The 27352-nt window shown below is 38.2% G+C and overlaps 1 protein-coding gene across 8 annotated transcripts in view; it reads left to right on the top strand.

Annotated features, from left to right (window-relative positions):
- ALPK2 (alpha kinase 2) overlaps nucleotides 1-11407 on the top strand; it is a 189052-nt gene extending 177645 nt beyond the window's left edge. For 7 of the 8 annotated variants that reach the window (XM_056824488.1, XM_056824487.1, XM_056824484.1 and 4 more), the window contains one exon: nucleotides 10598-11407. In XM_056824488.1, the coding sequence (XP_056680466.1) occupies nucleotides 10598-10847 (250 nt within the window). In that variant the 3' untranslated portion in view covers nucleotides 10848-11407. The remainder of the gene's footprint in view (nucleotides 1-10597) is intronic. The other variant, XM_056824489.1, reaches the window with a different exon arrangement.
- The last annotated feature ends 15945 nt before the right edge of the window (nucleotides 11408-27352 follow it).

The following is a 27352-nucleotide window of genomic DNA, read 5'->3' as shown; positions in this document are numbered from 1 at the left end:
CTTAGACTACTATGCAGAATATGAATTGGACAGGGAAGAGAGATGAGGCAAGGAGACAAGTCACAAGGCCACCATAGCAGACCAGAAGAGAAATCATGAACCAGGGTAAGATTTCCATGGGGAATGAGGGCAGGAGAAGGGAAAAGATTCTATAGATGTTGTGGAGGTAAAAGAGATTATGAGATTGGTCTCCTGACTAGTTATGAGAGATGAGAGAGAGAGAGAGAGAATAAAGAGTTGAGGATTCCTCTGATGTTGCAAACCTGGATGACTGGGAGAAGGATGATGTCCTCAATAAAAAGAATAAGGCTGGGAAAATATAGTGAGTTTTGCTTTGTACATGCTGAGGTTGAGCTCTAGTTGGAAATATCCAATAGGAAGTTGACAATAAAAGATGAGAGCTCAGGAAAATAGCTAACTAATAATTATTTTGTTGTTTAGTCATTTCAATTATCTGACTCTTTGTAAAACCATTTGGGGTTTTCTTGGCAAAGATACTAGAGTGGTTTGCCATTTATTTTTCCAGCTCATTGTATAAATGAAAACACTGAGGAAAACAGGGTTAAGTGACTTGTCCAGGGTCACACAGCTGATAAATGTCTGAGTCTGGATTTGAAATCAGGAAGATATGTCCTCCTGGATCTGGGCTTGGCATGCTACCCACTGTGACACCTAGCTGTCTAATGTGAAGATTGGATTTGACTTTCCCCTGATTGTAACAATGAAGGTACTTAGCTCTTCCTTGATTGTAAAGATTAAATTGTAATTCCCCATCTGTTTTTTAGATTGAATCCTCCAAAATGCAAACACAATACTTAAAGTTGAGTGGGAAGATCTGCCCATGTTAGATCTAATCACCAAAGGTGTAAATATCCCACTTAATCATGAAGTGGGAGGTCTGTGACCCGTGTGTGTGATAGTGGGTAACAAATTAGAATCAATTAACTGCCTTCTGGGCAGTCCTAGAGCAGAGTGTCAGCTGTGATTTGTAGATGTGGAATTAGGAGAAGTGACTCAAGGAAAAAAGGTCTTTAAAAGAAAGAGACAAGGGCCTAAACGGGGTTCTTCTGGGAGTTTGAAAGAGACACACTTGGAGTGGAGCCTCCTGTAAGGAGCAGTTCTACTTGAGTTGAGGCTGATAAAGAATCTGCTGATTGAACTGATAGGTAGTGAGTGTAAAGGCTGACTTCCTTCCTTGGCCTTTCCCAAAGGCATTAGCGAAAGGCCCATTGTCTTGAGACTCCTTTTCCCTATCTGAGGGCTTTGAATTTCCTACCTGGCTCAGAGGAAGCCAGCTCCCCCCCCCCTCCTTTTTTCTCTTTCTCTCTTCCTTAATATTTTCCCTCTATTATAAAATAAACTACCATAAATTCCATTCTGACTTTAGTAATTCATTTTTGGGATTTAGTAATTAAATCCCTGGTGTCCAATTAAATATATTCAGTCCAACCATAATTCTAACACTAATTACTAATAATAACTAGCATTTATAGTGTGCTATAAGGGTTACAAAGCTCTTTATAAATATCATCTCATTTTATGCTCACAACTTCCCTGGAAAGTACATATTATTCCTACCCTATTCTTCCAAATGAGGAATCTGAGACAGACAGTGGTCAAACAACTTGCCTACAGTCACATAGTTATTAAAGTGTCCAAGGTGTGACTTGAATTCAGTTCTTCCAGGTTTAGTTCCCCATCCATTGTATCAGCTAACTATCATGGGAGAGAGTTGGGCTACATAACCAGATTCTGGGAGTCATTTTCATAGGGATGATAATTGGACCCATAGGGACTTATGAAAATACCAAGAGTCATTACAAAAAGACAAGATAAGAAGGCCTTGGGAAAATCCCACACAAAGTGGGCAAAATGTGGATAATCATCAAACAAAGGAAACTAAGGAGGAGCAGAGAGGTGGGAGGAGAATCAGGCAAGAGGTAGAGAGGAGAAAATATCTTGGAGAAGAAGGTAGTCAGGGATGTCAATAACTGCAGAAGGAGTAAGAAAATAGAAGATTGAGAAAAGGCCATTGGACCTAGCCACCAAGAAATCTGGAGGAACTTTGGAGAGAAAAGTTTCAATTAAATAATAAGATTGGAAGTCAGATTGCAAGAGACTGATATGGGGACAACAAATAAATATAAGCAGTTTTCCCCCAGCATTTTTGCTGTGAAAAAGTAAAGAGATAGGAAAATAGTTTCTAGAACTGGTAGTGTGTGAGTGTGTGTGTGTGTGTGGGGGGTGGGTGGCATAGTAGAAAGAATGCCAGATATCTTCCTGAGTTCAAATCTGGACTCAGACACTTACTACCTGTGTGACTCTGAGTAAGTCATTTAACACTATTTGCCTTGGTTTCCTTATCTGTAAAATGAGCTAGAAAAGGAAATGGCAAACCACTCCAGTATCTTTGTCAAGAAAACCCTAAATGGTGTCATGAAAAGTCAGACATGACTGAAAAAATGGTTCAACAACAAAGGGTGAAATGAAGGGTTGTTTTTTTTTTTAATTATAGATGAGGGAAACTTGGGAATGTTTGTAGGGAAGGAGTCAATAGACAGGGATAATTTAAAAGGAAAAAAAATAATTGTGGGGAGAATCTGCCAGAGCAGATGGAAGGAAGTGAGATCAAGAGTTTAAGTGGAAGAGTTGTCTTTGGAGAAGAAAAGGGCTACTTCTTTATTTAGAATGGATTGAAAAAGGAAGGAATTGAGCATGTCAAGAAGTTTGAGATGTAGGCTAGGAGAAAAGAAGAAGATCATGGCAAGTGGCCTATGTTTTCTCAATGAAATGTAAAATGAGATTATTTCCTGAGAGGAAAGGGGATGTGATTGGTGTGAGAAATTTAGGGAGGGAGTCAAGGATTTGGAATAGCCACTGTAGCAAGATGGATAGGATACATGACTAGGAGCTCAAGAGCTGAGAAGCCATATAGTCTAAACACTTCATTTTATGACTATAGAAACTGAAGTCCTCTCATGAGATAGATGAACTGACTTGCTTGAAGCTCCTTTTCTTCTCCTTGGCTATATTATAACAATTCAGCATGAGTAAAAGGATTGCTTTCTTATAGTGACAGCGCTACATAATTTGGAGCTAATATCTAGTTTTGGGGGGGGGGCATTTGGGCTTCCTATGGGGATAGGAAGTAGGAACAGACAGAGGAGGAACATGGTTGGGATATTAGTCTGGATTAAAGATTAGGTCACTATGTCCAGACAGAAGGAACTCAGAAAGTACTGGCATCTCACTGGATCAAAACTGAACTTGGTATATAGACTATACTTCTTAAGTGCTTTCTTCTAGGGGTATGTATTTATGTCTGTGTAGTGTGTGTATGTATGTGTGTGTGTTTACACATACCCTGGTCATCAGATAATATACCTAGAGTCAGCCTCAAGGACATGCCCTTTTATCGTGAGCCGAGCATGAGAACACAAGTACATTGCCCTCCTGATTACCCATTAGCCACACACAGATGATAGTCCACTGTAGGGATCCATCAGCATCTTTTCAGGGGAATTGTTTTATTATGAATTACTGTTCTTATTGGCAGTGGTCATTTCCAGAGCTGCCTATGTGTTTAACAGCCCTGAGGCCCTCACAGCATGGAAGAGCACAACTGTTTCTTCCCTTCTCCTGTTTGCATGTGCATAAACTCTGGTGCTATCTTGTATGATACATTTGGAGTATGTCTGAGGAGCCATGGAATCTGCGTGATCCATCAAAGGCCTTTCCTCAGCGGAGAGTGGGATTATGCTTTCCATCATGGTCTGACAAACACAGGAGGTCCCAGGTGGCTTCATATCCTGCCAGGGAGTCCTGGAGCACACTAGAAAAACAGACATGCTGACATTTCAACTTCCCTCTCTGGTCCCCTCAAATAGAATATAGAGATGTAAAAACCAAGTGAGGAGACAGCTGGATTTTTCGTTACGCCAGATTCATTTCCCTCCATTCTGCTGACTTTTCCTTCAATAAGTGAGTATGATTTCTGGAAGATACTCAGCCATCTTTCATAAGACAATGGAATGCAGCCTCCCAGAGGAAAAGATGTGTCTGTTGGCTTGAGGCACACAGGGAATGATGCAGGAGAAATGGGGAGAGCAAAAATTATAACAAACATGTCAAGATGATGATATGCCTTGGCATTTCAGCTCCAGAGCTGAAAGAACCTTATCATGCCCATAACTTTCTAAAGCCCAGCTCAGATTGCATAGTGAAGAAAGCGGGTCCAGACTCTGCCCTTTCTAGGACTGTTTGATCTTTCTGTCTCCCAGAAGTAAATCGAATGTAGTTAGAGTCCGCGAGTCAGTTTAGCTGTGGAATGAAAGTAGCCAGATGCTTTGGCTCACCATCATTCCTCTCCTAAGGCTAAAAATTACTTTTTGTCTGTATGTGAGACTATACTAAGTGCCTTACCATACTTACACAGATGTCACCACTGCCTTCAGGAAGCTTGAAATCTGTAAGAGATATTATTGATTCAAATGAATGCAAATCTTTATAAAAAGTCAAGCAGAATGATCACGTGGCTCGATGGGGATATGATTGGGGATGAAGACTCTAAATGATCACCTTGGTGCAAATACCAATAATATGGAGATAGGTCTTGATCAATGTGTTACAAGGGAATCACTTTAAAAGACTGATATATATTAATTTAAGGTCGCCAAGGAATCAGCTATGTAATTCCTAATTGAAAAACTCAAGTCAGCCATCAGCCTTTTTTGGAGTTTAATTACAATAGGAGCAAGAAAGGAATTAGAGATATATATAGAGAGAGAAAGGGGAGAGAAGGGAATAGGGCTTAAATACCCCTTCTGTTTAGGCTGGGCCAAAAGGCCCAAGCCCTTAGATAGCTGGGGCAAAGAAAAGAGATCAGTCCCTATTACTCACGTGTCCAAAATGGAGAAACAGTCTCAGAGGCCCCCACCTTCAGCTTCCTTCAGAGCAAGCTTCCTCAGAGCCCAGGAACCACACCGACCAAAAACTCAACCACCTCCAGTCTCCAGACCCTCCTATCTTTAAGGACACCATCCAAGTTGCCTCCCCTCAGTCCTCACATCTACCAATCACTCTTCATCAATTTCCCTGTCAATGGAGGCTCTCGCTTAACCCAGGACCGCCCAGAGGTTTCTGGCTTTTGCACATGTCTGTTGAAGGTCATATTTTTCAAATGATTAAATCTTTACTCCTTTGTTACAGCCCTTTCTAAATCCTGTTAACTTGAGTATGGTAGAGATTGGAATAATTAAATTTTGATCTAGGCTGCAGCCCTTACTCAATCCTATTAGGACTGAATAGGGTGGAGTATCTCCATTGTATCAATTCTAAAATCAATCAAGACTCAAAGAAATTCCTGTTCTATGCTCAAGCATAGGTCAAAGTCCTTTCCATTGTTCAGCAAAGGGTTTCTGTCCTAAAGTAATCTTAAGAAGGGAAGAGAAAGAACCTCCCATGCCAATGGGGTTCCCATTCCAATAGACTATCAGTAAGAAATTTTCCAAGTATGAAATATCCCAATGGTGAAATTACCAACATTTATAAGTCTAAGGAATTTTGAGGTTTACAAATGACACATGTAAAACTCAGTGGACTTGCTCATTGGCTATGGGAGGGGGAGGAAGGAGAGGAAGGAAAGAACATGAATCATGTAACCATGGAAAAATACTCTAAATTAATTAATTAAATAAATAAACTTTAAAAAAAGTCAAAGGGGCAGCTGGGTAGCTCAGTGGATTGAGAGTCAAGCCTAGAGATGGGAGGTCCTGGGTTCAAATCTGGCCTCAGATACTTCCCAGTTGTGTGACCCTGGGCAAGTCACTTGACCCCCATTGCCTAGCCCTTATCACTCTTCTGCCTTGGAACCAATACACAGTATTGATTCCAAGACAGAAGGTAAAGGTTTAAAAAATAGTCAAGCCAAATAAATGCTTAGTAATTGTAGCAGGTGATATTTATTTAGCACTTTAACAAAAAGTTATCTTGTTAAAAGATATCATTATCCTCACAATAACTGTAACCCGCAGAAGCCAATAGGCTTCTCAAGGAAACAGAGTATACATATATCTGTATATATGTATATAAGCTACACATCATATAAATACAAGAATACAAGCCAATGGGCAGGAGGTACTAGCAGGAGCCCAGAGAAAAGAAAGGCCACATGCATTAGAGAGTGTTGGATTTGAACTTGGAAGTCAAGTGTGGATTCTAAGGGACTAAGAGACTAAGGAAGGACATTCTAGGCATGGAGAATAGCCTGTGCAAAGGCATGGAGACGGGAAACAGTGTCATGTGTGAGGAACAATAAGTTGGCTAGTCTGGCAGAGTACATGAACAGGAGTAGTGTGTAATAAAGTTACAAAGGTAGGTTGGAATCAGGTTCTGAGTGCCTGTAAATCCTGAGCAGAGGAATTTGTATTGGATTTCAGAGGTAAGAGGGAACCCCTGGAGTTTACTACACAGAGGAGTAACGTGGGGATGTCTGTGCTTTAGGAACATCACTTGGGCATCTGCGTGGAGGAGGGCCAGAGAGAGATAGACCAGTTAGGAGGCTACTGCAATAGTTCAGTCAAAAGGCAAACAAACAAAACTATTCAAAGACTTATTCAAAGTGTTCATTACCATAATATCTATAGCTACAGCAGATGCATTTTTGGAACAAAATTGGCAGAAACCTCTTTATTCAATGGGAAGAAGGATGGGGTGGGTTCTCCATTAAATTCCTTTATTAACAAGAAGTACGGCTTTAGATAAGGTGCCTCTTACCTCTCTGGGCCTCAGTTTTCTCATCTGTAATCCAGCGATATTGGACTAGATGCCACTGTAGGGTCACGAAGCCCTTTGGATACATTATCATCTAATTCCCACAGCCTTGTAAGGTAGGATATTATTATCCTCACTGAGCAAACTGAGTCTTAGAAGAGTACAATATTCTCATCATGCTCTTGATCTTACCAAGGGTCACACAGCCAGAATCATATAATTGTAGGGTTTAAAAGGGTCCTTTTATCCAGCTCCATCCTGAACACAAATCCCCTCTATGACAATCCTCTCAATTAGTCTCAAAATCAGCTACGTGGTGATGTGGAGTTTAAACCTTCCCCCTAAAAGCAATCTGCCATTCAAGCAACTCTAATTATTAGCAAATTTCCCCTTATGCTAAGTTATAATCTTTCTCTCTATATATTCTACTCATTGGACTTGGTTTTCCCACCAGCGACAAATAGAAAAAGAGAGTTTTCTCTACACAACAAGCTTTCAAATACTCGAAGTCTATTATCATATCCTCACTGTGAATTCTTTTCCCTCCACTAAACATGCCCAGTTTGTTTATCTGGCTACAGCATGGCTTTAGTTCTTTATCCATTGTTTGCCATCCCTTGATGCACTCCAGCTTTTCTGCATCCTACCTAATTAAGGCTCCCCAAAGTATACACAGAACTATAGATTTGGTCTGATGTCAGCAGACAGAGTACAGTCAACTCGCCACCTCTTTCGCTTTGGACGTCTCAATTCTATTCCTGGAGACCAAGATTGCATGAGTTTTTCTGGCTGTTCCGTCACACTGGGGGAATTCAGCTATTTAAGCCTCTGCTGAAGCAGACACTGCTAAAAAAAAGAACCACTGACCAATTGGGCGCCTGCCTTGCTGAGAATTTCATTGTTCAAAAGGTGGAGGAGGCAGGGAAGAGATTGCTATTCTAGACTTCATTCCAATCCATAAGTAGGGCCTGGTTACTGAAATAGAAATACTCTGAACCTCAGAAGGAAGCAATCACACCATATCACATTGCTGATTCATTTGGAGATTGCAGTCCATTTTCACCTGAGCAGCTTTCTAGTCATGTCTCCTTTAAAAAAAAATACTTACAATTGTTGTTGTCGTTGCTTCTTTTTTGATGGTTTTTAGCCCCAATTCAGTAACACCAGAACTCGAACTCAAGTCACACAAAATTATAAATTTAGAGCTATAGGGGGTCATCTAATCCAGACCCTTCATTTTTCAAAATAGCAGAAGAAGCTCCAGACAAGTAGAATGACTCATCAAGGTCATACAGGTAACAAGTAAGCAAGAGAGCCTGAATTATGAAAAGAAATAACAAATGATTTAATTAGGTTTGACAAGTTGTCAATTTGAAATTTCAATATTATTTGAAATAGATTAACGTTTACTATTATTAGTACTGAATGTCATCCTAGTATGTATCATGCCCTGAGCTATTAGCCAATCACAGCAGGAAGCCACAACTGAAAGGCATTTTGAATCTAAACATCCATGAAGAAAAAAAACAATTTTTTTCAGTATTGTTTATGTGATAATCCAGAAGTTTATGAAATTTCACCAAATTTGCTAAGTGCTTAGAAGCTTCTGAGGCTTCCTATTTAACATGCAAAGCCAAAAATAATACCCCCATTAGAGAAATCTTTGTTGTTTCTATCATAGTAGACTGGCCAAAATAATTCACAGAAAACAATAAGATAAGCGAAAACACATTCTTTTGTCAGCAAAATATAGATGGAAGATGTATAGGAAATGAAAGAAAAGTTTTGATAAAATATCCCAGAACAGAGTCAGAATTTGAATTCAGTTCCTCTAGTTTTTTCTGCCTTACCAGGCTGGCTGTCATGCTGCACCTAAGAACTTACCTATTTCCATATAATGAAAACTTTCTGTTATTCTGTATTTAGTTTGCAAGGAACCTCGGAGAAACCATTTTAAGATGTTCTTGGAGGACATGCTGCTGTCTTTGGTTGCTTTGACTTGTCTGCCTTCAAATTCTCTCAGGCCCAGCACCATTACCTTGATTTCCATAGTTCCAGTTCAGAAAGGGAAAGCAGGATCTGATTTCTCTCAGAACATTGGAGCAATTTATTAAAGTCCAGTGACAGAAAGTACAGAGTATCTGAGGTTCATATGGTGGGTAACAAGCTTTAGGAAGAAAATGAACTGGGGAAGAAATAATACCCAAAAGCAGTAGTGATGATCAGTTTTCATTACATAAAATTTAAAATAAAAAATTAATTTCATAAAAATAAAAATCAATGCAGCCAAAATTAAAATATATGCAATTTACTAGGAAAACATTTTTGCAGTTTATCTGATGAAGATCTGGTTTCCAACATACATAAGGAAAAGGTTCAAATTTATAGGAACAAGATCTATTTCTCAAAAGATAAATGATCAAAGGACAGAAACAGACAATTTGCATAGGAAGAAATTCAATCTTTCAAAAAACATGTACAATAATCCAAATCACTAAAAATAAAACCCAACCTTAGATAAATACTAATTAGCAAAATCCTGAGTTCCTGTCTTATAGCTGTCAGATTGCAAAGAAAACTAAAAAGGAAAATTATGATTACAAGAAAGTCTATACAAAGACAGGTACATTGATGAATAGGCTCTTAGTGTAAAGTTGTGAAGTGGTCCAATTCTTCTGGAAAGAAATTTGAAACCACATCTAAAAAGGCACTAAAATAAGTGCATTTCCTCAGACCGAGCTACACCACTACTGGGTGTATGAGTCAAAGAAATGAAAGAAACTGCAAAAAGACCTATATGTTCACAAATATTTATAACAGCTATCTGTAGAAAAGTCTGGAAATTAAGGGAGTGCCATGAGTTGGGGGAACAAATTATGGTATACTAACAGAATGGTGCTAAAGGAAATAATGAAAAGAATGAATTCATGAAAACTTGGAAGATTTGTATGAAATAATCCAGAATGAATTGAGCAGTGCCATACTTAAATCTGATCAATGAAATGACCAATTGCAGCTCTAGTGGCCAATAATGAAGGGTGCTATCTACCTCCTGACAGAGGATAGTCTCAAGGCACAGAATGAGAGATAATTTGGGGACATGGCCAACCTACTCATTTGTTTTGCTTTTGATTTTTTGAAAATTGGTAGAGGGAGGAAGAGAGGCTATAGACATTATGGGGAAAAAGAAAAGAAAGAAAAGGATATAAATGAAGCATGCAAAAAAATGTACAGAAGAGAATAGGATGAAGTCTAGAAGGAAACATGAGCTGGTCAGCTTTAAAAGAACATTTAATTTTATTATATATTTAAAAGGAAAAGGAAGCTTCAAATAATCAAGATTAGTTTCATGTATAATCTTCACTATCTACTCTATTTTTATGTAGATATTATCTATTGCATTATTATTAATATGTTATTATTAATATTAATCATACCACTGAGATCTCTCCCAGAAACCTGTCAAGATGGTCTATTCTTAAGCATATAGATGAAGCAAAAGTGTAAAATATACTGACATCAGAAGATTTGTTTGCCACTTAGAACTCTGTGAAATTATGTCAAAGGTGATTTGACTTTTACTGCATAAGATTAATTTACTTACTTTTAAATTTACTTAAATTGGTATTGTATTCACTGTTTTCACCATTGATGGTTTTCTCTTTCATTTAATTACTAATAATTCTGTTTTTGATGCTTACTACTTGCATAATGAATGGGAAAGCTACATAATTCCTTTGGACTTCAATCCCTCTCCTTTGAATCTGGTAGACCAGCTCTTTCTGGTAAGGTCTCCATTATAAAATGTCTCTTTCCTCTTCCACAGGTACAAAGGTTTTAAAGGCAACTGTTCCATGACCTTCATCGATCAGTTTAAAGCCCTGCACCAATGTAATAAATATTGTGAAATGCTGGGGTTAAAATCCCTTCAAACCAATAATCAGAAACAGAGGAAACCAATCATGGGGAGAGGCAAAGTCCAGCCACCCACCACCCCTGCCAAGAAGGCTGGGGCCAATGCCACTGTAGAGAAGAGAACAGACTCCACAGTGAAGTCACCTGCCAGCAGAGAGTGAGAGAGAAGAGCAGAGACCTCTTGGGAGAGGGACTTTACAGTCAGTTATAAGACTGTAGCTATTCCCAGTTTGCAGTGCCTTAAGAAGCTCTGGAAGACTATGACCTGCTGTCCTCCTTGAAATGTTAGCAGGAAAGGACCTGTGATGGACTTACTGGGAAACCAAACCAAACTCTCCATCAGAGCTATACTTAGTCCTCTCTTTGTATGAACGTTCAGCATTTTTACCAATGTCACATCTTTGTATATTTGTGGGTTTTGCACATTGTTGTGTTATCAAGGACTTAGTGTAAGGATGGAACTGTCCCTTGTCCTATGACCTTTCTTACTTCCCACTCAGAACTAGACCAGTAATGCTTTGGCATTCAGCTGCTATCTAAACTTCAAAAATGAATGACTGACTCTATTGAAGTTTTGCACTAGTGTTGATTATTGGCCTTGTTGTTAAAATTTTTCAGTACTGATTACCTTTTTCATAATTATTTGCACAGTTGTTACCCTTCTGGAACTTTGACATCCAGGTGTACTTTTCTGTTTAATTAAATTCCTATGTAAACAAAAGCAAGCTGTGTGGGTGCATGGATCATTGCCAATATCTTTTCTGTATAATTTGTGCCATTAGCCAGATCTCCTGGGTTTAGTAATCACCTAATAAGGTGACCTACTCATATGACATTTCCTTTTTAAAACAGAAAAGCTCTAAAAATGGACATCTGTGGTTTCTCTATTCTTAGGCCTCCATTTGAAAAGGTACAAACATTCTATTATCTTCCATAAATCCAGAACCCCAAAGATTGATGACTTTCTCTGGTGACACAAGGAGCCATAATTATTGGGCTGTATTTTCTCCTCTATACACAGGAGGGTGTTAGCACTACACCATTCTGGGTTTATACATTGGGCCTTTTCCTCACCACCACCATTCCCAATCCAGATCTCACTCTTTTTTCACCAGTTGATTATGCCAATTCTTTCTAAGCAGTGATTAGGATAAGAAAACAGATCTGATGGCTTTTCATGGAATGGGCTTCTGTCAAATGGCTAGACAGATTTGCTGGCATTATATCCACATGACCAGACATTCAGGACATCAACACTAAATTTTCCAACTGACACCTGCATAGGCCTTTCTTCTCTTTGCCCCTTCCACCAAGAACATTTAAGTTTGGAAGAAAAATAGTTAACCTGGGCTTATCCTTCCTGCCAGTACTTTTTCCTGTTTGGAGATTAGTTTATCAGGGCATGTATATAGGACAGATATTGCAGATTGACAATGATTTGGGTTCTGAACTGAATGGAAGTAAGGTATTAAATATTTTTCAGGAACTTAGAACTGAAAGACCATTTAGGCCAACTTGTATGCTAATGAGAAAAGAATGCCCTCTTCAACATTCAACAAGATGACAAATGTCATCTAGGTTTTGTTTAAAGATTTCTAGTGAGGGAGAGCTACTTCCTGAAGTAAATGATTCCACTGTTTAGAAATTCTAATTTAATTGGGAAGTTTTACCTAATATCATTACTACATTACTACACACATCATTACTCCAGGTTTGGCTCTTTACCCACTAAGCTGCCTAACTGCCCCTTTAGTATCAATTATTTTTTTCATGGAAAAATATTTTTTTTCTTGTTTACACCTGGCTTATTCTTTGATTTAATTGATTAACTTAATGCAGAGTCCAGGTAAGCTTCATTCATACATAAGTCCATATAGAGTCCAGGAAAAAGAAGGCTTTCTTTTTATCCCCAGAGGATTCATAGTGGCACTTGAACATAGAGTTTAGGTCTTTTGGCTCTCATTCATTACTTTGCATAGTATGCTATTAGGTTAGGTCACCCAGTAAAAGTCTTTCCTGGGCCAGGAAAAGATGGATAGTTAGATGTTGATGATGATGATATTGATGATGTTAATGTTGATGATGTTGTTGATGATGACATTGATGTTGATGATGCTGTTGATGATGTTGTTGATGATTATGTTGATGATGGTGATGATGATGATTTAATTTGGAGTTGGAGGTTTTCCTTCCATTTGAACCTTTCTCACCCTTCCCCCTGTAATGATTAAAATGTTCTTGGAGACTGTCTCCAACCTCTTTCACCCTTCCATTGTATTGGTCTTCTCCCCCTCTCCCTCATGTGCTTCTTTATGAACTATAAAATTACCCCCATTTTATTTACTTTCCCATTTTTCTTAGTATGATCCTCTTTTTTACTCCTAGTTTATATATATATATATATATATATATATGTATGTATGTATATATGTAAACACATTTCATCCTATACAGTTTGTCACTGTTTCCTCTAAGTATACTTCTCTAGCTATCCTGATGAAAATAACCATTTTTAAGAGTTACCAATATCATCTTTTCTTATAGGAATACAAATCATTTGAACTTGTTGGGTTCCTTAAAAAAGGTTTTTGTTTTTTTTTTCTTTTCTCCCCTCTTTTTTAATTACCTTCTGGTAATTTACTTGAGTTCTTTGTTTGGGCATCAAATTTTCTTTTTAAGCCAGATCTTTTCTTTATAAATGCTTGGAAGTCTTCTATTTTATTAAATTAACATACTTTCCCCTGCAAGAATATAGTCAAATTTGCTGGATAGTTGATTTTTGGTTATAGATCCAGTTCCCTTGCTTTCTGGAATGTCATATTCCATCCCTTCTGGTCCTTCAGGGTGGATGAAGCCAAGTCCTGTGTTATCCTAACTGTGGTCCCATGATATCTGAATGGTTTCTTCTTAGAAGCTTGTAGTATATTTTCCTTGGTCTGATAGTTCTTGAATTTGGTTATAACATTCCTGGACATTGTCAACTGGGGATTAAATGCAGGAGGTGATCTGTGGATTCTTTTAATCTCCACTTTTCCTGCTTGTTCAAGAATGTCAGGGCAGTTTTCTTGGATAATTTACTGTAGAATGATGTCCAGCCTTTTTCTTTTGACATGATTCTTTCAGTAGTCCAATAATTCTTAAATTATCTCTTCTGGATTTATTTTCTATGTCTATAGCTTTATCAATGAGGTGTTTCATATTTTCCTCAATTTTTTCAATCTTTTGATTTTGTTTTATAGACTCTTGCTGCCTTATGAAGTAATTAGCTTCTAGTTGTTAGATTCTAATTTTTAAAGACTGAATTTCATCCCTGGGTTTTTGGTCATCCTCCTTCTGTTCTGCTTTTCTTTTTAGGTCATCTTTCACTTTCTTTGCCTCATTTTCAAGCTGGTCAATTCTGGCTTTCAAGACACTATTTTCTTGTTTTAGTTCATGTGCCTCTGTTTCCAGTGACTTATTTTGCTTTTTAAGTTCTTTTCCCAGTTGTCTTCAGCCTCTCTTAATTGTTTTTTGAATTTTGTTTTGAATTCTTCCAAAGCCCAAGTCCAATTCACTGGAGTTTCTGCTTTTTTTCACTAGGTGTTCTTTGGTCCTCCTCTGTTCCATTTGTTCTTTGTTCATTACTTGAATAGAAGTTATTGATTGTAATTTATTTTTTCTTTTTCTGTTGTTTACACTTTTTTTTCCTTTCTCCTTGTCACTGGCTGTAATCTTGCTCCTCTGATTATTTGCTGGATCTCCTTAGTGTTAATTCTAAGAAAGAATAATAAAAAAATTTTAAAGCCCAAGACTAGAGGGAAAAAGGCAGAGAAATGCAAATAGTAATGTTTCATTTTCTTATTTGATATGAAATAGTTCTGCTATATTCAAAATATTAAAATAAAAATAGCATCCTATAAAATATTTTGAAAATTAAAGTATACATTTTATACCAAAAACAATAGAACTAAATAGCTTATATATAATTCGTCATCTTAGGTTTTTTATCCATTACCATAGTTATTTAACATTATAATCTGCCTATATATGGAAAGGTCCAATAATTCTTAGGTGTTCCAGAGTCTTAATTTGTATTAACTACATTTTTGTCTCCTCTCTGGTTACTACACATTACTCAAGGGGCTTTGCTTTGTAAGGATTAGGCAGCAGATGTGATGATGCCTATTATCACTTTTGGTATTAATTAAGTATTGATAATGAGCACTGAATTTAGTGTTCCTGTGTCCAAAAGGTTTTGGATTCTAAAATCAGTACCGTTGCTGCCTTACTGTGTGACTGATGGTAGGCTAGCCAACTAACCTCTGGGATGCTTAGAGATTTGATTGCTGCCATTATAATAATAATAACGTGCTTACATAGGTTTGCAAAGCATTTTACATATCTTGCATATCATTTGATCTTTATAAATGACCTTCTAAGATAGAACCTATTATTACAAATAGGATTGAGCAAGATTAGAATGACTTGCCCAGGATCAAAGAGTTAGCAAGCATCTGAAGTGACATTTGAACCCAGATTTCTGATTCCAAACCAGAGATATGATCTGTGTACAATCTGTTGTACAATCTATTTCACTTAAGAGTTGTTGAGTTCACATTCCCCATCTAGGAGGCCCATTCATAGAGCTAACTTCTTTTCTTTAATTTCTGGCAATGGGAAATGGGTGACTATTCCTCCAGTCAATGTTTGCTACTACCATTTGAGGATGTTCACTACTTTTCTCCAGTAAATTTCTCAAATAACTCATGTTCATAGAATTTCTGAATGACAGAGCAGTAAGGGATCTCAGATCATCTAATTTAATCGCTCTCATTTTACAGATGAGAAAAATGAAATCCTTGGAAATAGTGAACCTGCCTAAGTAAACCTTAAAGAATTGTTAGCTAACAAGCTCCAAAGAGAAGCTTAGGGATAAATTACTTATTGTGTCTAATTAGATGGAATTCAGATGTTTCTATGAATGTTTGGGATTCAATGGACAAAAGGAGAATGTTTTAGTCTAGATTAGGTCAATAAATAAGCACTTATTAAGAACCTACAATGTGCTGAGTCCTGGGAAGACAAAGATTATTATCAGAAATCTTATTTTATCAGACAAGGGGGTTTATGTGGTAGGTATTTGGGGAACAGAAAGCACCACTCCATTCATATCTATGCTGGTCAGCTTCAAATTTGACAACTCAATGATGGGTAAAGCCTATATTCTTCCTTTTCACTCTAACAAAAAGGCACCAAGAGAAGGGGATTATGAATTCCTCTGACCTTACAAATGAGTGTTTTCTATTAATTGTTTTGACCAACATATTAAAATCCTTACCTTCCATCTTAGAATCAATACTGTATGTTGATTCTAAGGCAGAAGAGTGATAGGGGACAGGCAATAGGGGTTAAATGACCTGCCCAGGGTTGTGAAGATAAGAAATGTTTGACCAAATTTTTGAGGGAGAAATCCAAGGAATTTATTTGATTCTTCTAGAGTGAAAATAGATCTTTTCCAACCTCTCTATTGTAGTCAAATTAATAGTCAATGAACTTTGGCTACCAGATTTCCAATTTACCAAAATGGTTTCCATGTCAATCTATTAGTTTCTTTATTTAAAATCTCTCTCTCTTCAAATAAACTGTTTTAAGAAGTTGAAATCAGAGTGGCAAAAAAAGTTCGTCTCAGAAGAAATTTAAAGAAGGAAAAATTCTTAATGCTGGACTCTGCATTAAGTTAATCAATCAAATCAAAGAATAAAACAGATGTAAACAAGGGAAAAAAAGAATATTTTTCCATGAAAAAAAAATTGATACTAAGGGGGCAGTTAGGCAGCTTAGTGGGTAAAGAGCCAAGCCTGGAGTCCAGAGGATCTGGGTTCAAATCTGTATTCCTACACTTTTTAGCTCTGTGACCCCCAGCATGCCACTTAACCCCAACTGCCTAACCCTTACCACCCTTCTTCCTTGGAACTGATACTTATTTCTAACCCTTTAATATTTCTATGGGCTTGTGATCTCATCAATGTTGGCATTCCTTCCATTAGTATAGATTGTAATACATCCATACCCTCTCATCATGTATGATTCTTCTACATGTTCTCCTGTAGATTCTACACACAAGGCTAAAATTTTATATGGAGCAATCAGTCCATGAAATAAGGGAAGCTCACAAAGATGGAATTCTGAAGTCACAAAGAGAAATTATTTGGTGAGCTATCTGAAGAGTCCTATGTTGGTGCACAAAGAACACATCAAAAAATATTATTTTTAAGCCATGTACAGAATGAAACCAAGTCAAGTCAAGAAGAATAAACACTAAGGGGTAGCCTTAAGGTGTATTCTAAAGACCACAACACCTTTTTATGTTTTGTTTTTGCCATTAGCTATGTTAGGGAAAAGAGGGCAAAAAAAGGGATACAATCTCTTCTCAAGGTGAAAGGGGTGATTATAATAGACTAGAGTTTTCAAAGCCATTAAAGTTCAACTCTTTTTTATCTGATTTCTCAGCTAAGGACATGATCTTTGGAAGGTAAAAGAAAGAACAAAAATAGGCCAATAGGGATTTGATACCCAACGCAAGTAAGGTGTGAGTTAAGAGAACAATTGAAAGTGCTTTTGAAGAGCTCCCTTTCTGCCTCCAATCTCTCCATTAGAGAAGGCACTATTTGACAAAAAAAAAATACATCTATATAAAACTATGTCTTATTTATTTCTATTTATCAGTTCTTTCTCTAGAGACAGACAGCCACAAAGCAGTCTTCAAACATTATTTCTGTTGCTGTGTATAATGCTCTTTTGGTTCTGCTCACTTGTTCTTTCATGTAGATCTTCCCATGTTTTTTTTTTCCAAAATTAACCTATTTGTCATTTCTTATGACAGTAGTATTCCATCACAATCATATGCCACAACTCATTTAGGCATTCCCCAATTGATGGGCATCCCTTCAGTTTCCAGTTCTTTGTCATCACAAAGAGAGCTGCTATAAATATTTTAGGACATAGAGTTTCTTTTCCATTTTCCTTGTTTACCTTAGAAAATAAACCTAATGGTGGTATTGCTAGGTCAAAACACAACTTTAAAACTCTTTGAGCATAATTCCAGATTGCTTTCCAAAATGGTTGAATCAATTCACAGTTCCACCAACAGTGTATCAGGGTACCCATTTTCCCACATCCCCTCTAACATTTGTCATTTTGCTCTTTTATCATTTTAGTCAATCTGATTAGTGTAAAATGATATCTCAGTTGTTTTGATTTGTGTTTCTCTAATCAATAGCAGTAATTATGAAAACTATCTGGTACTGGCTAAGAAAAAGAAAAGTAAAACCAGTGGAACAGAAGAAACATACACCAAACATTTCTAAAATATAATTACCATGTGTTTGTCAAAAGTAAAGATGCAAGTTTTTGGAATAAGAATTCACTTTTTGGTGAAAATTATTGGGAAAATAAAAAGTCTGGCAGAAACTAGATATAGACCAATATCTTACATCATTTACCAAGATATGATCAAAATGGATATACACTTTCATCTTGAAAAAAAAATCTCTCTTCTAGATTGATTCCATTGGCCCATATTCATATTCCTTTTGTGGTGAAAATCACAGCATGTCAGAACTGGAACAGATCTTCAATATCACCTATTAGCAACTCATTTTATAACTAAGGAAACTCAGGCTTATGAAGGTGAAGTGACTTGCCCCAGATCAAGATAGTGAATGGCAAAGTCAAAACAGAATCTTCTCCCCTTGATCAGAGTCCAGTTATCTTTCTATCCTGGCACCTTACAGAGCCTTAGGCGCTAGTTGGCAATGGAATTCTGAATGGTTCAAAATCTGTCAATCAATGTAATAACAAAGATCCAAGGCATATCTCTGATGAGATTTGTATTTACTTAATCAGAATAGACAGCTTCTTTTGCTCTTTCTATTCTTTTTTTTTCTTTTTCATTATTCCCCTCCACTCTCTCTGGGCCAGCTATAATTAGCTTTTCTGCTATTACTTACACATGATGCTCCATATCTTGACTCTTGGGCTTTAAACTGATGATCCCTCATTCACAGATTGCTCTCCCTCCTCACCTTTCCCTCTCAAAATTATTATCTTCCTTTAAGATCTAGCTCAAGTTCTATCTTCTGCAGGACACCTTCTCTTTTAAGATTACCTTATATCTACCTTTCTACATGGCAACTAGATAGCACAGTTGCCAGACCTAGAGTCAAGAATACTCCTCTTTGTGAGTTCAAATCCAACCTTAGCCATTTACTAGCTATGTGACTGTGCGTAAGTCATTTAACTCTGCCTCAGTTCCCTCATCTGTAAGATGAGTTGGAGAAAGAAATGGCAAACCACTCCAGTATCTTTGCCAAGAAAACCCAAAGGGAATCATGAGGAGTCAGACATAACTGAACAACAATGATACTTGCATGTTTCAAGTATATATCTGTATACTTAGCATTGTTGCTTCCATTAGTATATAAGCTCTTAGAGGGCAAGAGCTGGTTTTACTTTTTTTTTTTAAACCTCAGTAAGGTGCCCAACACATAATAAGGGCTTAATATATCCTTGATGTTTGCTCAATTTATCAAGGGACCTAGAAATAGAATTGAACACTTTCATCTCAATTTTTGTACCACGCCTTTATTGGTGGCTAGACAGTGACTTAAGCAGGCAGCTATATGGGTAAAGGAAGTAGACTTGAGAAGCTAATGCTGAAAACATTTTGAGACTCTTATCCTTGTCAGCCTATAATTCATTTTACCATCTTTATACAAAGGATAAAATTGTCCCTCATTTCTTATACATTCAGTGACACATTCCCTTTGGCTTTCTTTTAGTGTCTCCACTGGGCTCCTACCATTCTCCTCTCAAAACTGCCTGTGATGCTGTTACCCAATTTTACCAAGTTAAAAATAGTGGGGGGCAGGGATTAGAAAGAGCACACAGAGTGACAATATGCTCATCTGCTCTGGCAGCATCTCTCCCTCCCCACTCATCCCTTCCTACCAATTTTCTTTGGCCCTCAATTCCCCTAGGGATGGTCTTGGGTGGGACTGTTTTGCTATCTGTCCAGTCAGCCAAATCAAGACAGTCTTCTCTGGAACTAATTGCTATCTTCCTTGTATTGAAAAATAACAGGGTGTTTACACCAAGGGCTCCATTACCCAAGAGGTCCCAGAAATATACACATTCTTTCTCATTTCAGAGGGCCAAAGTTGGTAAAAGAATGAGATGCTATTGATTTTCTAGTTTGGACCAATTAGTGTGTTTTATTCTTAGATCTATCAGGGACCCATACACTGAAAATATCCTCATGTGTCACCCTTTCTCTGCCCCTACCCCAACCCTCCAGTTTTTCTCAAACCTCTTAGCTGGGATAGTCTTAACTGTGGCTGTTTCTCAGCCCCGGGAGCCTATCCCTTCCTGACTACTCCCATGACTGCATCTATGCCCAAGGGCATTCTTTTTATGCAGGGCTCTGTCATGAAGCTATATTTGTGATTTGTAAGTCACAGCAAATGAATGTTTCATTAACATGTGTCTGATGTCCCCGCAGTTAGGTACATCTCTAATAAGGATGGCAGGAAAATCATGACGTTGTGCCAATAGGCAGAACAACCAGGCTAGGTCTCACCCTAGATAGATGGGAAGCTTTTCTGAATATTCCACTCCCTCCTTGCTATACCCACACCTCTCTAGAGATGCTTCTGATCATCCCTGTAATTAGAACCAAAGATACAATAGGATTATTATTTTCAAATGAATGCCAGAAGAAGTAATTATTTTCTAATTATAAAGTGCTCTTGCTTCTAAATATATAGTTGGTTATGTGTGTGCTTACATGTGCCACACTAGCCAGCAAAAAAGTATGCTGATAAATTAATTTGGGCTGCTTGTCCTTCTGGATCAGTTCCAAAGGAATTATATAGACCCCCGAAAGAAGGGCTGACTCAATTGAAGCCATTTGGGGGTTGGCAGATGACATTTGACCTGGAATGTTGTAAAAAAACAAATAAGAGACCCAATTTTGATTCTGCATTATAGCCAAAGGGGCATCTCCTGGCTCTTTTTCTTCCACACATCTGGGATCCTTTGAGAAGCTCTGGAACAGCTTGAAGGCAGGGTTGAGACTGATTGAATTAGTTACTGAAGTGAGTCACAAATTTTATTGACAGATTCCTGTGTTGCTGACAGATATTTATAGGCATGGTTGAAAACATTTAAAAATTTTACTTTACAGTAGAGAACAAAATGGTCTCCAACAAAATTTCTAATTAGCTCCTAAACCCGAAACTCCATGCCAGCTTATATTTGGGGTCCTGGAGACTCAAAGCTGCAGCATGTGATATTTCTATGGCTCTCACTAGTTTGTCCTCCCTGAAGTCTCACCAGAAAAAGGCTCACAGTAGACTGGGCACAGTACCCACCTTGTTTTCCCAGTTTTCTCCAAGCTTTCTTCAGTTTCCTCTACTTCCTAGCCAGGAGTTCCTTTGTTGATTCCAAACCTCCTTGGCATCTTTGTTTCTTCCTTTTTAACCTCATTACCCTTCCTCATCTTCTTTTCCTCTGATTTTTAAGCATCTTCCCCCACCTTCATTCTAGGATATACACTATATGATAGAGTTGCTTCCATTTTCTGCCCTTAGCCCTTTCATTACTCCTTCCCAATTTTCTAAATCATTTCCAGGAAATGAATTCTAACCTCGGTCATTGACTTATTTCTTTCTTTCTGTTCATCCATTTTGAATTCCAGGATATAGAAGGAAATGAAATAGAACTGGAGTGACCAGAGGATTGAATGGCAAAGTTTAACTTAACACAAAAATTGCCATGTTGGATTAGATCTATGGTAAATTGAGTTCTGTTATTTGTCTCTGACAGTGGAATAAAGGATAGTCTTGTGAAGGTATGGTGCTGTGAAAATTTCCAAATGGTCAGAGACACATTCAAAAGATTACTACCTTCCCTTGTGACAAGAACTCAAACTCTTTTTAAATGTTTTCATCTGCTCAGTCTACAGGGAAATTATATATGTGTGTATATATATATTTGTATCTCTTTGTATGTATATATGTACTAAAATATAACTTTGGAAGTAGTCCTCTCCTCTATTTATCCTCTATATATCTAACTATCCTCTATTTAAAGTAATAAATGAAAAAAACTTCATTTCCTTGGAAATTAGAACCATAACTTCAATAGTATATAGTATATATGGCATAGGGCTATGGTGGCAAACCCAAAGCATACATGTCAGAGGAGGCACTCAGAATCCTCTATGGGCATGTGCACCATTGCCCCAATAGAGTTTGCCAGAGTTCATTACTAGAGGGATGTGGGGTTGGGCTGCTCCTGTCTCCTCTCCATTCACAGTTGAGGTCATCACCCATCCCTCTAAAAGGTCCGCCATCACTGGAATAAGATGACATTCCTCTACATTTGTTGGTTACCTACCAGTTCCAGTTCCCACCTTCCCTGCAATTTATATTTTAGAGAGTTGCTGCCCAGAGGTGAAGTGACTTGCTTGGGGTTCCATAAACATGTCAGAGGCAAACCTTGACCCCAGTTATACATCTGCCTCAGTGTTCTCTCTTATAAACCTTTGAGTCCTATAGAAATGTGAACTGTAATAATTCTCCTCATCCTCATTACCATTATTACTGAAGCAGCCTCTTGTGCCTGTTTTTGGAATTTTAAGTGGCTCTCATCATTCAGAAGCCAAGCCTCTTGTCTCAGCCTTACTGGTAAAAACAAGCAGCTGATGAAGCCAGACTTCAGTCAATAGTGGTGGTTGGTATACTAGTATTGCCCTTCTCTCAAGGGCTCCCAAAGGGTTCATATTGTAGGAGTCCACAGACAGTGATTGAGCCCAGAAGATGGCCCATAGTGAGGAAACCATGGAGAATTTCTGGCTAATAATTGGGTTTTGACTCTACAGCTTCTCCTTACATAGTCATGCTGTTACTTGTTCTTGCCTGGATGGATCTACATTGTTAATTGAATTCTCTCTCTCTCATATCAATAAAGTCTCTCTTGCTGTTCTTTGGTTACAGTTAAAGTGAAAGAAATCAACCAAATCAAGCAGAGGGGACACTTCTAAATCAATTGTCAATTAAGCACGTACCATCCAGGAAGCTACAGTGCTATGGACAGGTGAGATCAAGAAAGGCAAAAGAAAGTCTCTGTCCTCAAGCAGCTGACAATCTAATGGAGGAGACGTTCAATCAAGCTATAAATGTGATAAATTGCAAATAATTAACAGAGGGAAGACATTAAAAATAAGGGGCCATGAAAAAGGTTTTTTTGTTTGTTTGGTAGGAGGGATTTAGGCTAGAACTTAAAGGAAGCAAGCATAATTGTTTAATCCTTTCAGCTTGCAATTACAGTCTTCATTCTTTCTAAGGGATCCCAGGCCAAAAAAAGAAGAAGAAAGCAAAAAGATGATATAATCAGCCCCTTTCCCTGTTTCCCTTAGGGGACCTCAGTCAATTCTTTGTATATTTTGGAATATGCATCAGAATACTTCTATCTGTCTAACAAGGTTGTTATTCAAAAGTCCAAACAAGCTCCTTGAAGGAGGAATGAGAATGTGTCTGTCTATAGAGGGAAGATTCACCCTATAATGTATCTTTCTTGTAAACTGAGATTTTCAGGTTTTGAGATTTGCAGTATATTGTCACTAACAAGTTGTTTTGAATCAATAAAAAATCAATTGACAAATAAGCATTTACCATGTTCCAGGCACTTTGCTAAATACTGGGAATACAGCGATAAGAGGGAACCATCCCCTACCCTCAGTAAGAGGAAATATACTCATCTAGAGTTTATGAATGAATGAAGACAATGGGTGGTGAGGAAGAGGAATGAAGTCATGTAAAAATAACATGGTGGCTGAGCTGAGTTTGGAAGGAAACTAGGGATTCCAGGAGACTAATGTGAGAAGGACAAGTCTTCCTGGCAAGGAAGCTGCTGGGAGTGGCCAGTGCAAAGACACAGAGATGGATTGTTGGGTATGAAGACTAGCAAGTAGGAAGACAATGAGGTAGTACAGTGGATAATCATCTGGAATCCAAAGGATCTGGGTTCAAATCTGGAATTAGACACTTTCTAGTTGTATGACCCTAAGCAAGTCACTTAATGCCACTCTTTTGCTTTAGAACCAATACTTAGTAAGTGTTAAAAACAAAACAAAACAGCAAATAGCTAGTAGGGCTGAACTGCAAGGTTCATTTTGGGAAGGCAAGTGTAAGAAGACTAAGGACATAGGAAAGGTTCTGGCTGGAAGGACTTTAAATGCCACATAGAGTTTATGTTTGATCCTGTTGGCATCAGGGAAGCTACTAGAGTTTACCGAGCTGGAGAGTGATGTGGTCATATCTATGCTTCAGAAAAATCCCTACGGTAGCTTTGTGATAGATGGATTAGCGTGGGGAGAGATTCAACCCAAGAGAAAGCTGTTGTAACAGGCCAGTCTAACAACCTTGTCGGAGAGAAAAGGAAGTCAGATTCTGCTGCCCTGCATGCAGAAGTGCCTGACTTCAGGGATCTTGAGTTTTCACTTATTTCCTGAGGCAAAGAAACATATGGCTTGTGGCTTCCATGGGACTTAGAGAGGCCCCCAAAGTGAAAATATTAAGAGGTAGAAGAGGATAGGAGGCTCCCTTCCCCAAGAACAGCAGAGAGAAGGCTGGGAACAGATTGCTGTTATTTTTGTTTGGATTTGTTGTTTAGTGTTGCTTTTGTTTTGAAATAGCAATGGCCCCGAGGATAGCAGATATGAGGAGGTTTCCCCAACCAGGCACATGGGGAGAAGAAGGACAAGCAAGGGGCAAATGGAAAGGTATCATGGCTGCTCTCCCATGGGACTGGAGAGCTTCCAAAAGCATTATGTGGGAGTGATGTGAAAGCCTGGACAGACTGACTGTCCTCATTCATCCCTTTTCCTCTGCTCTTTTTGGCTGGGGGACTGACTCGTGCCCGTTTTTAAGCTCATTCATTTTTTTCTGCTATTAAGATGTATTTTTTTACTGAACTATTTTGAGTTCTCCTGTATACCAGGGGCCACTGGAAAGCAAGGTTTAAGACGTCAGGGAGGAAGTGAAACTGAAATCATAACCACTCAGACTTTTTTTCCCCAAAAATTCACCTTAGAGGTCTGCCAAGGGATCCATAATGAAACTCAGATTCTTTTGTCTTAAGAACTGAAATTTATGTTTTGGGAACTCAAAACTAGTGAAAATGCTGCATAAACAGCTCATAATATATGCCTCAATTTAGAAACTGTAGCAGTGGATCAGAATGGAACTATGAAGAAAAGGGGGCCAATATATTAGAAGAATGTTCCAGGGTAAGGCTGAGCATCACACAGGTAGTAAATGGAAGAACCAGGAGTCAGATGTGGGTGCTTTCAGGTCAAACCCAATCATATTGCATTTTTTCAAAGTAGAAATAATTTCATTTGACCTCTGTGCCATGACATTGGGGTAGGAATGGAGAAATAAGAACAACATTTCCCTTTTTATTTTAAAATGAGGAAACAAGACCAGAGAACTCAAGCCACAACTAGTTAGTGGGTAGAGCCAGATTAGGATCCAGACATCCCTGAACCACCCAGGGAGGCCAGGCTGGAGAAGAGTATGGGAGGCCTAATAGAGAGCTAAGTAATGCTACTGCAAAACCAGCACTTTTTCCTAGGGTACTTATGATCTGTTCAGCCAACCAACTTCAGATTTTCTCCTTTTTGATGTTTTTTTTCTTCCTTTTGGAAGACTTCTCAATAGAGCTGCTGTAGCTCTTCCTCAAATAACTAAAGGTTGTTTTCATTTCTTGGTTAAAAATAGAAACAATCCAGAATGCATAGAATGTAAGTGGGTGAACTAAAGATCACACAGCTCTTTCTCCAAATCTCGGTTCATCATTTTTGCCCCTTCAACAACAAAATATATAATAGATCCAAATTAACCCACAATTATATGAACTTGTAGTTCAAAGTCTGAAATAGGAAGCAGAGAAAGTAACTGTCTCCCTGTGGAGGGATGGTGCGCCCTTTGAAGCAAGAGTGATGGTGCCAAAGGATGATGGTGGCAAAGATATGAATCCAGGTATATCTTGACACGGCTTCAAAATTTTAGTGACCAGCATGCAAAGCAACTGTAGCTCCATTTATTGCTCTGACCATCCCTGTGTATCAAATTCCACCTCCAATCTTGAAGTCCAGTTCCCAGCAGAGGACCTTTCCTGTGCCCCACAGGTACTTATATGACATGTGTCTATTTTAAAACAAATGGAAATTAGTCTTGTTTTGAGATTTTCTGGCGATAACTACAGATCCTAGGGCTGGGAATCCTAGCTATGCTGGCTTATATCCTCCATCGTCTCAATTGAACCAATTTCAGAATTGTGCATTGCTGTGTTCCAAGTCTCACTGTCATACAGCAACATGGGTAAACTGTTAGTATTGAAAAATTAGGAATTTTTTATCAATATGTTGCACCATTTGTAATTTGTTTTTTTTTTATAAGGGCATTGCTCTCCTATTGAAATATACAGACTGGAGTAAGGGAGAAGCTGTAAAATTAAACCATTCTATTCAACTCCTGGGGCAGCTAGGTGGCACAATGAACAGAGTACCAGGCCTGGAGTCAGGAAGACATCCACTGGGGTGTCCCATTTGCATCTCAAACTCAACATGCTCCAAAGGGACCTCATTCTTTTTTTCTACTAAGCACGCCATCTTTTGCATTTTCCTATATCTGTGGAGGTCACTATATGTTCCCACATTTCCAGTTCAAATATCCTGGCTATTTTTTCACACAGGTCATCTCTCATGCCTAGAATTAACTGTTTCTTTACCTCTGCTTTTCTCTATCTTTCTGCAAGTTTCAGTTAAGGTGTTACTCCTTTGTGAATATACCCACAATCCCTCCAAGGTACAAGGTTTCTCTTTAGCTTCAAATTTCCTTATAGTTACTTCTCTGGGTATATGCTGCATTCCTCAGTGGGATGAAAAGAAACATTTAAATTTTGTGTGTGTGTGTGTGTGTGTGTGTAGTGTAACAGTGTATGTAGTGGATAGAGAGCTAACCTCAAAGCCAGGAAGCCCTGGGTTCAAATCTCTCCTCTGATAGATCCTGGCTGTGTGACCCTCAGCAAGGGATTTTGATTCTCCGTTCTCCTGGATGCTCTTTAAAACTATAAATTGCCTAGAAGGTGCTGAGCTGTTCTATCTTGGTAGAAGGAATTTTCTCACTTGGCAGCACCAATGAAATCATAGACTCATTCCCTCCACTCTTGCAGAGTGCTTAGCACAAAGTGGGCATTTTAAAGTTTGTTGAATGAATTTAATTTAGGAGTGAGAATTGGGAGCTACTTCCTGGGGGAGTATAGAAAGGATTCAATTCACATTCAAGCATAGGTTTGCCTACTATTGGTAGGGTGTTCTTTCTCCATTTCTTTCCCTGTCAATACACAGGGCTCACCTCACTGAATTTCAATATAATCTCTACAAAACTTCCCCACCCCATCCCCGAAGTCTCACATTTGTATTTTTATTCTCTTCTAGGATATTTGCTGCTTTTTGAGTATTTAATGCCATTTTCTCTGACATCCTCTCCTTCTCTGATATTCTGGAATATCCTCCATGTCTCCTATACTACTTTTTCCTGACAACAGGGATCATTGTCAT

The sequence above is a fragment of the Monodelphis domestica genome, chromosome 3 (genome assembly GCF_027887165.1).
Source record: "Monodelphis domestica isolate mMonDom1 chromosome 3, mMonDom1.pri, whole genome shotgun sequence".
NCBI classification, from domain to species: Eukaryota; Metazoa; Chordata; class Mammalia; order Didelphimorphia; family Didelphidae; genus Monodelphis; species Monodelphis domestica.
The sequence above is the reverse complement of the archived record's forward strand: the minus strand, read 5'-3'. Positions and strand labels throughout refer to the sequence as shown.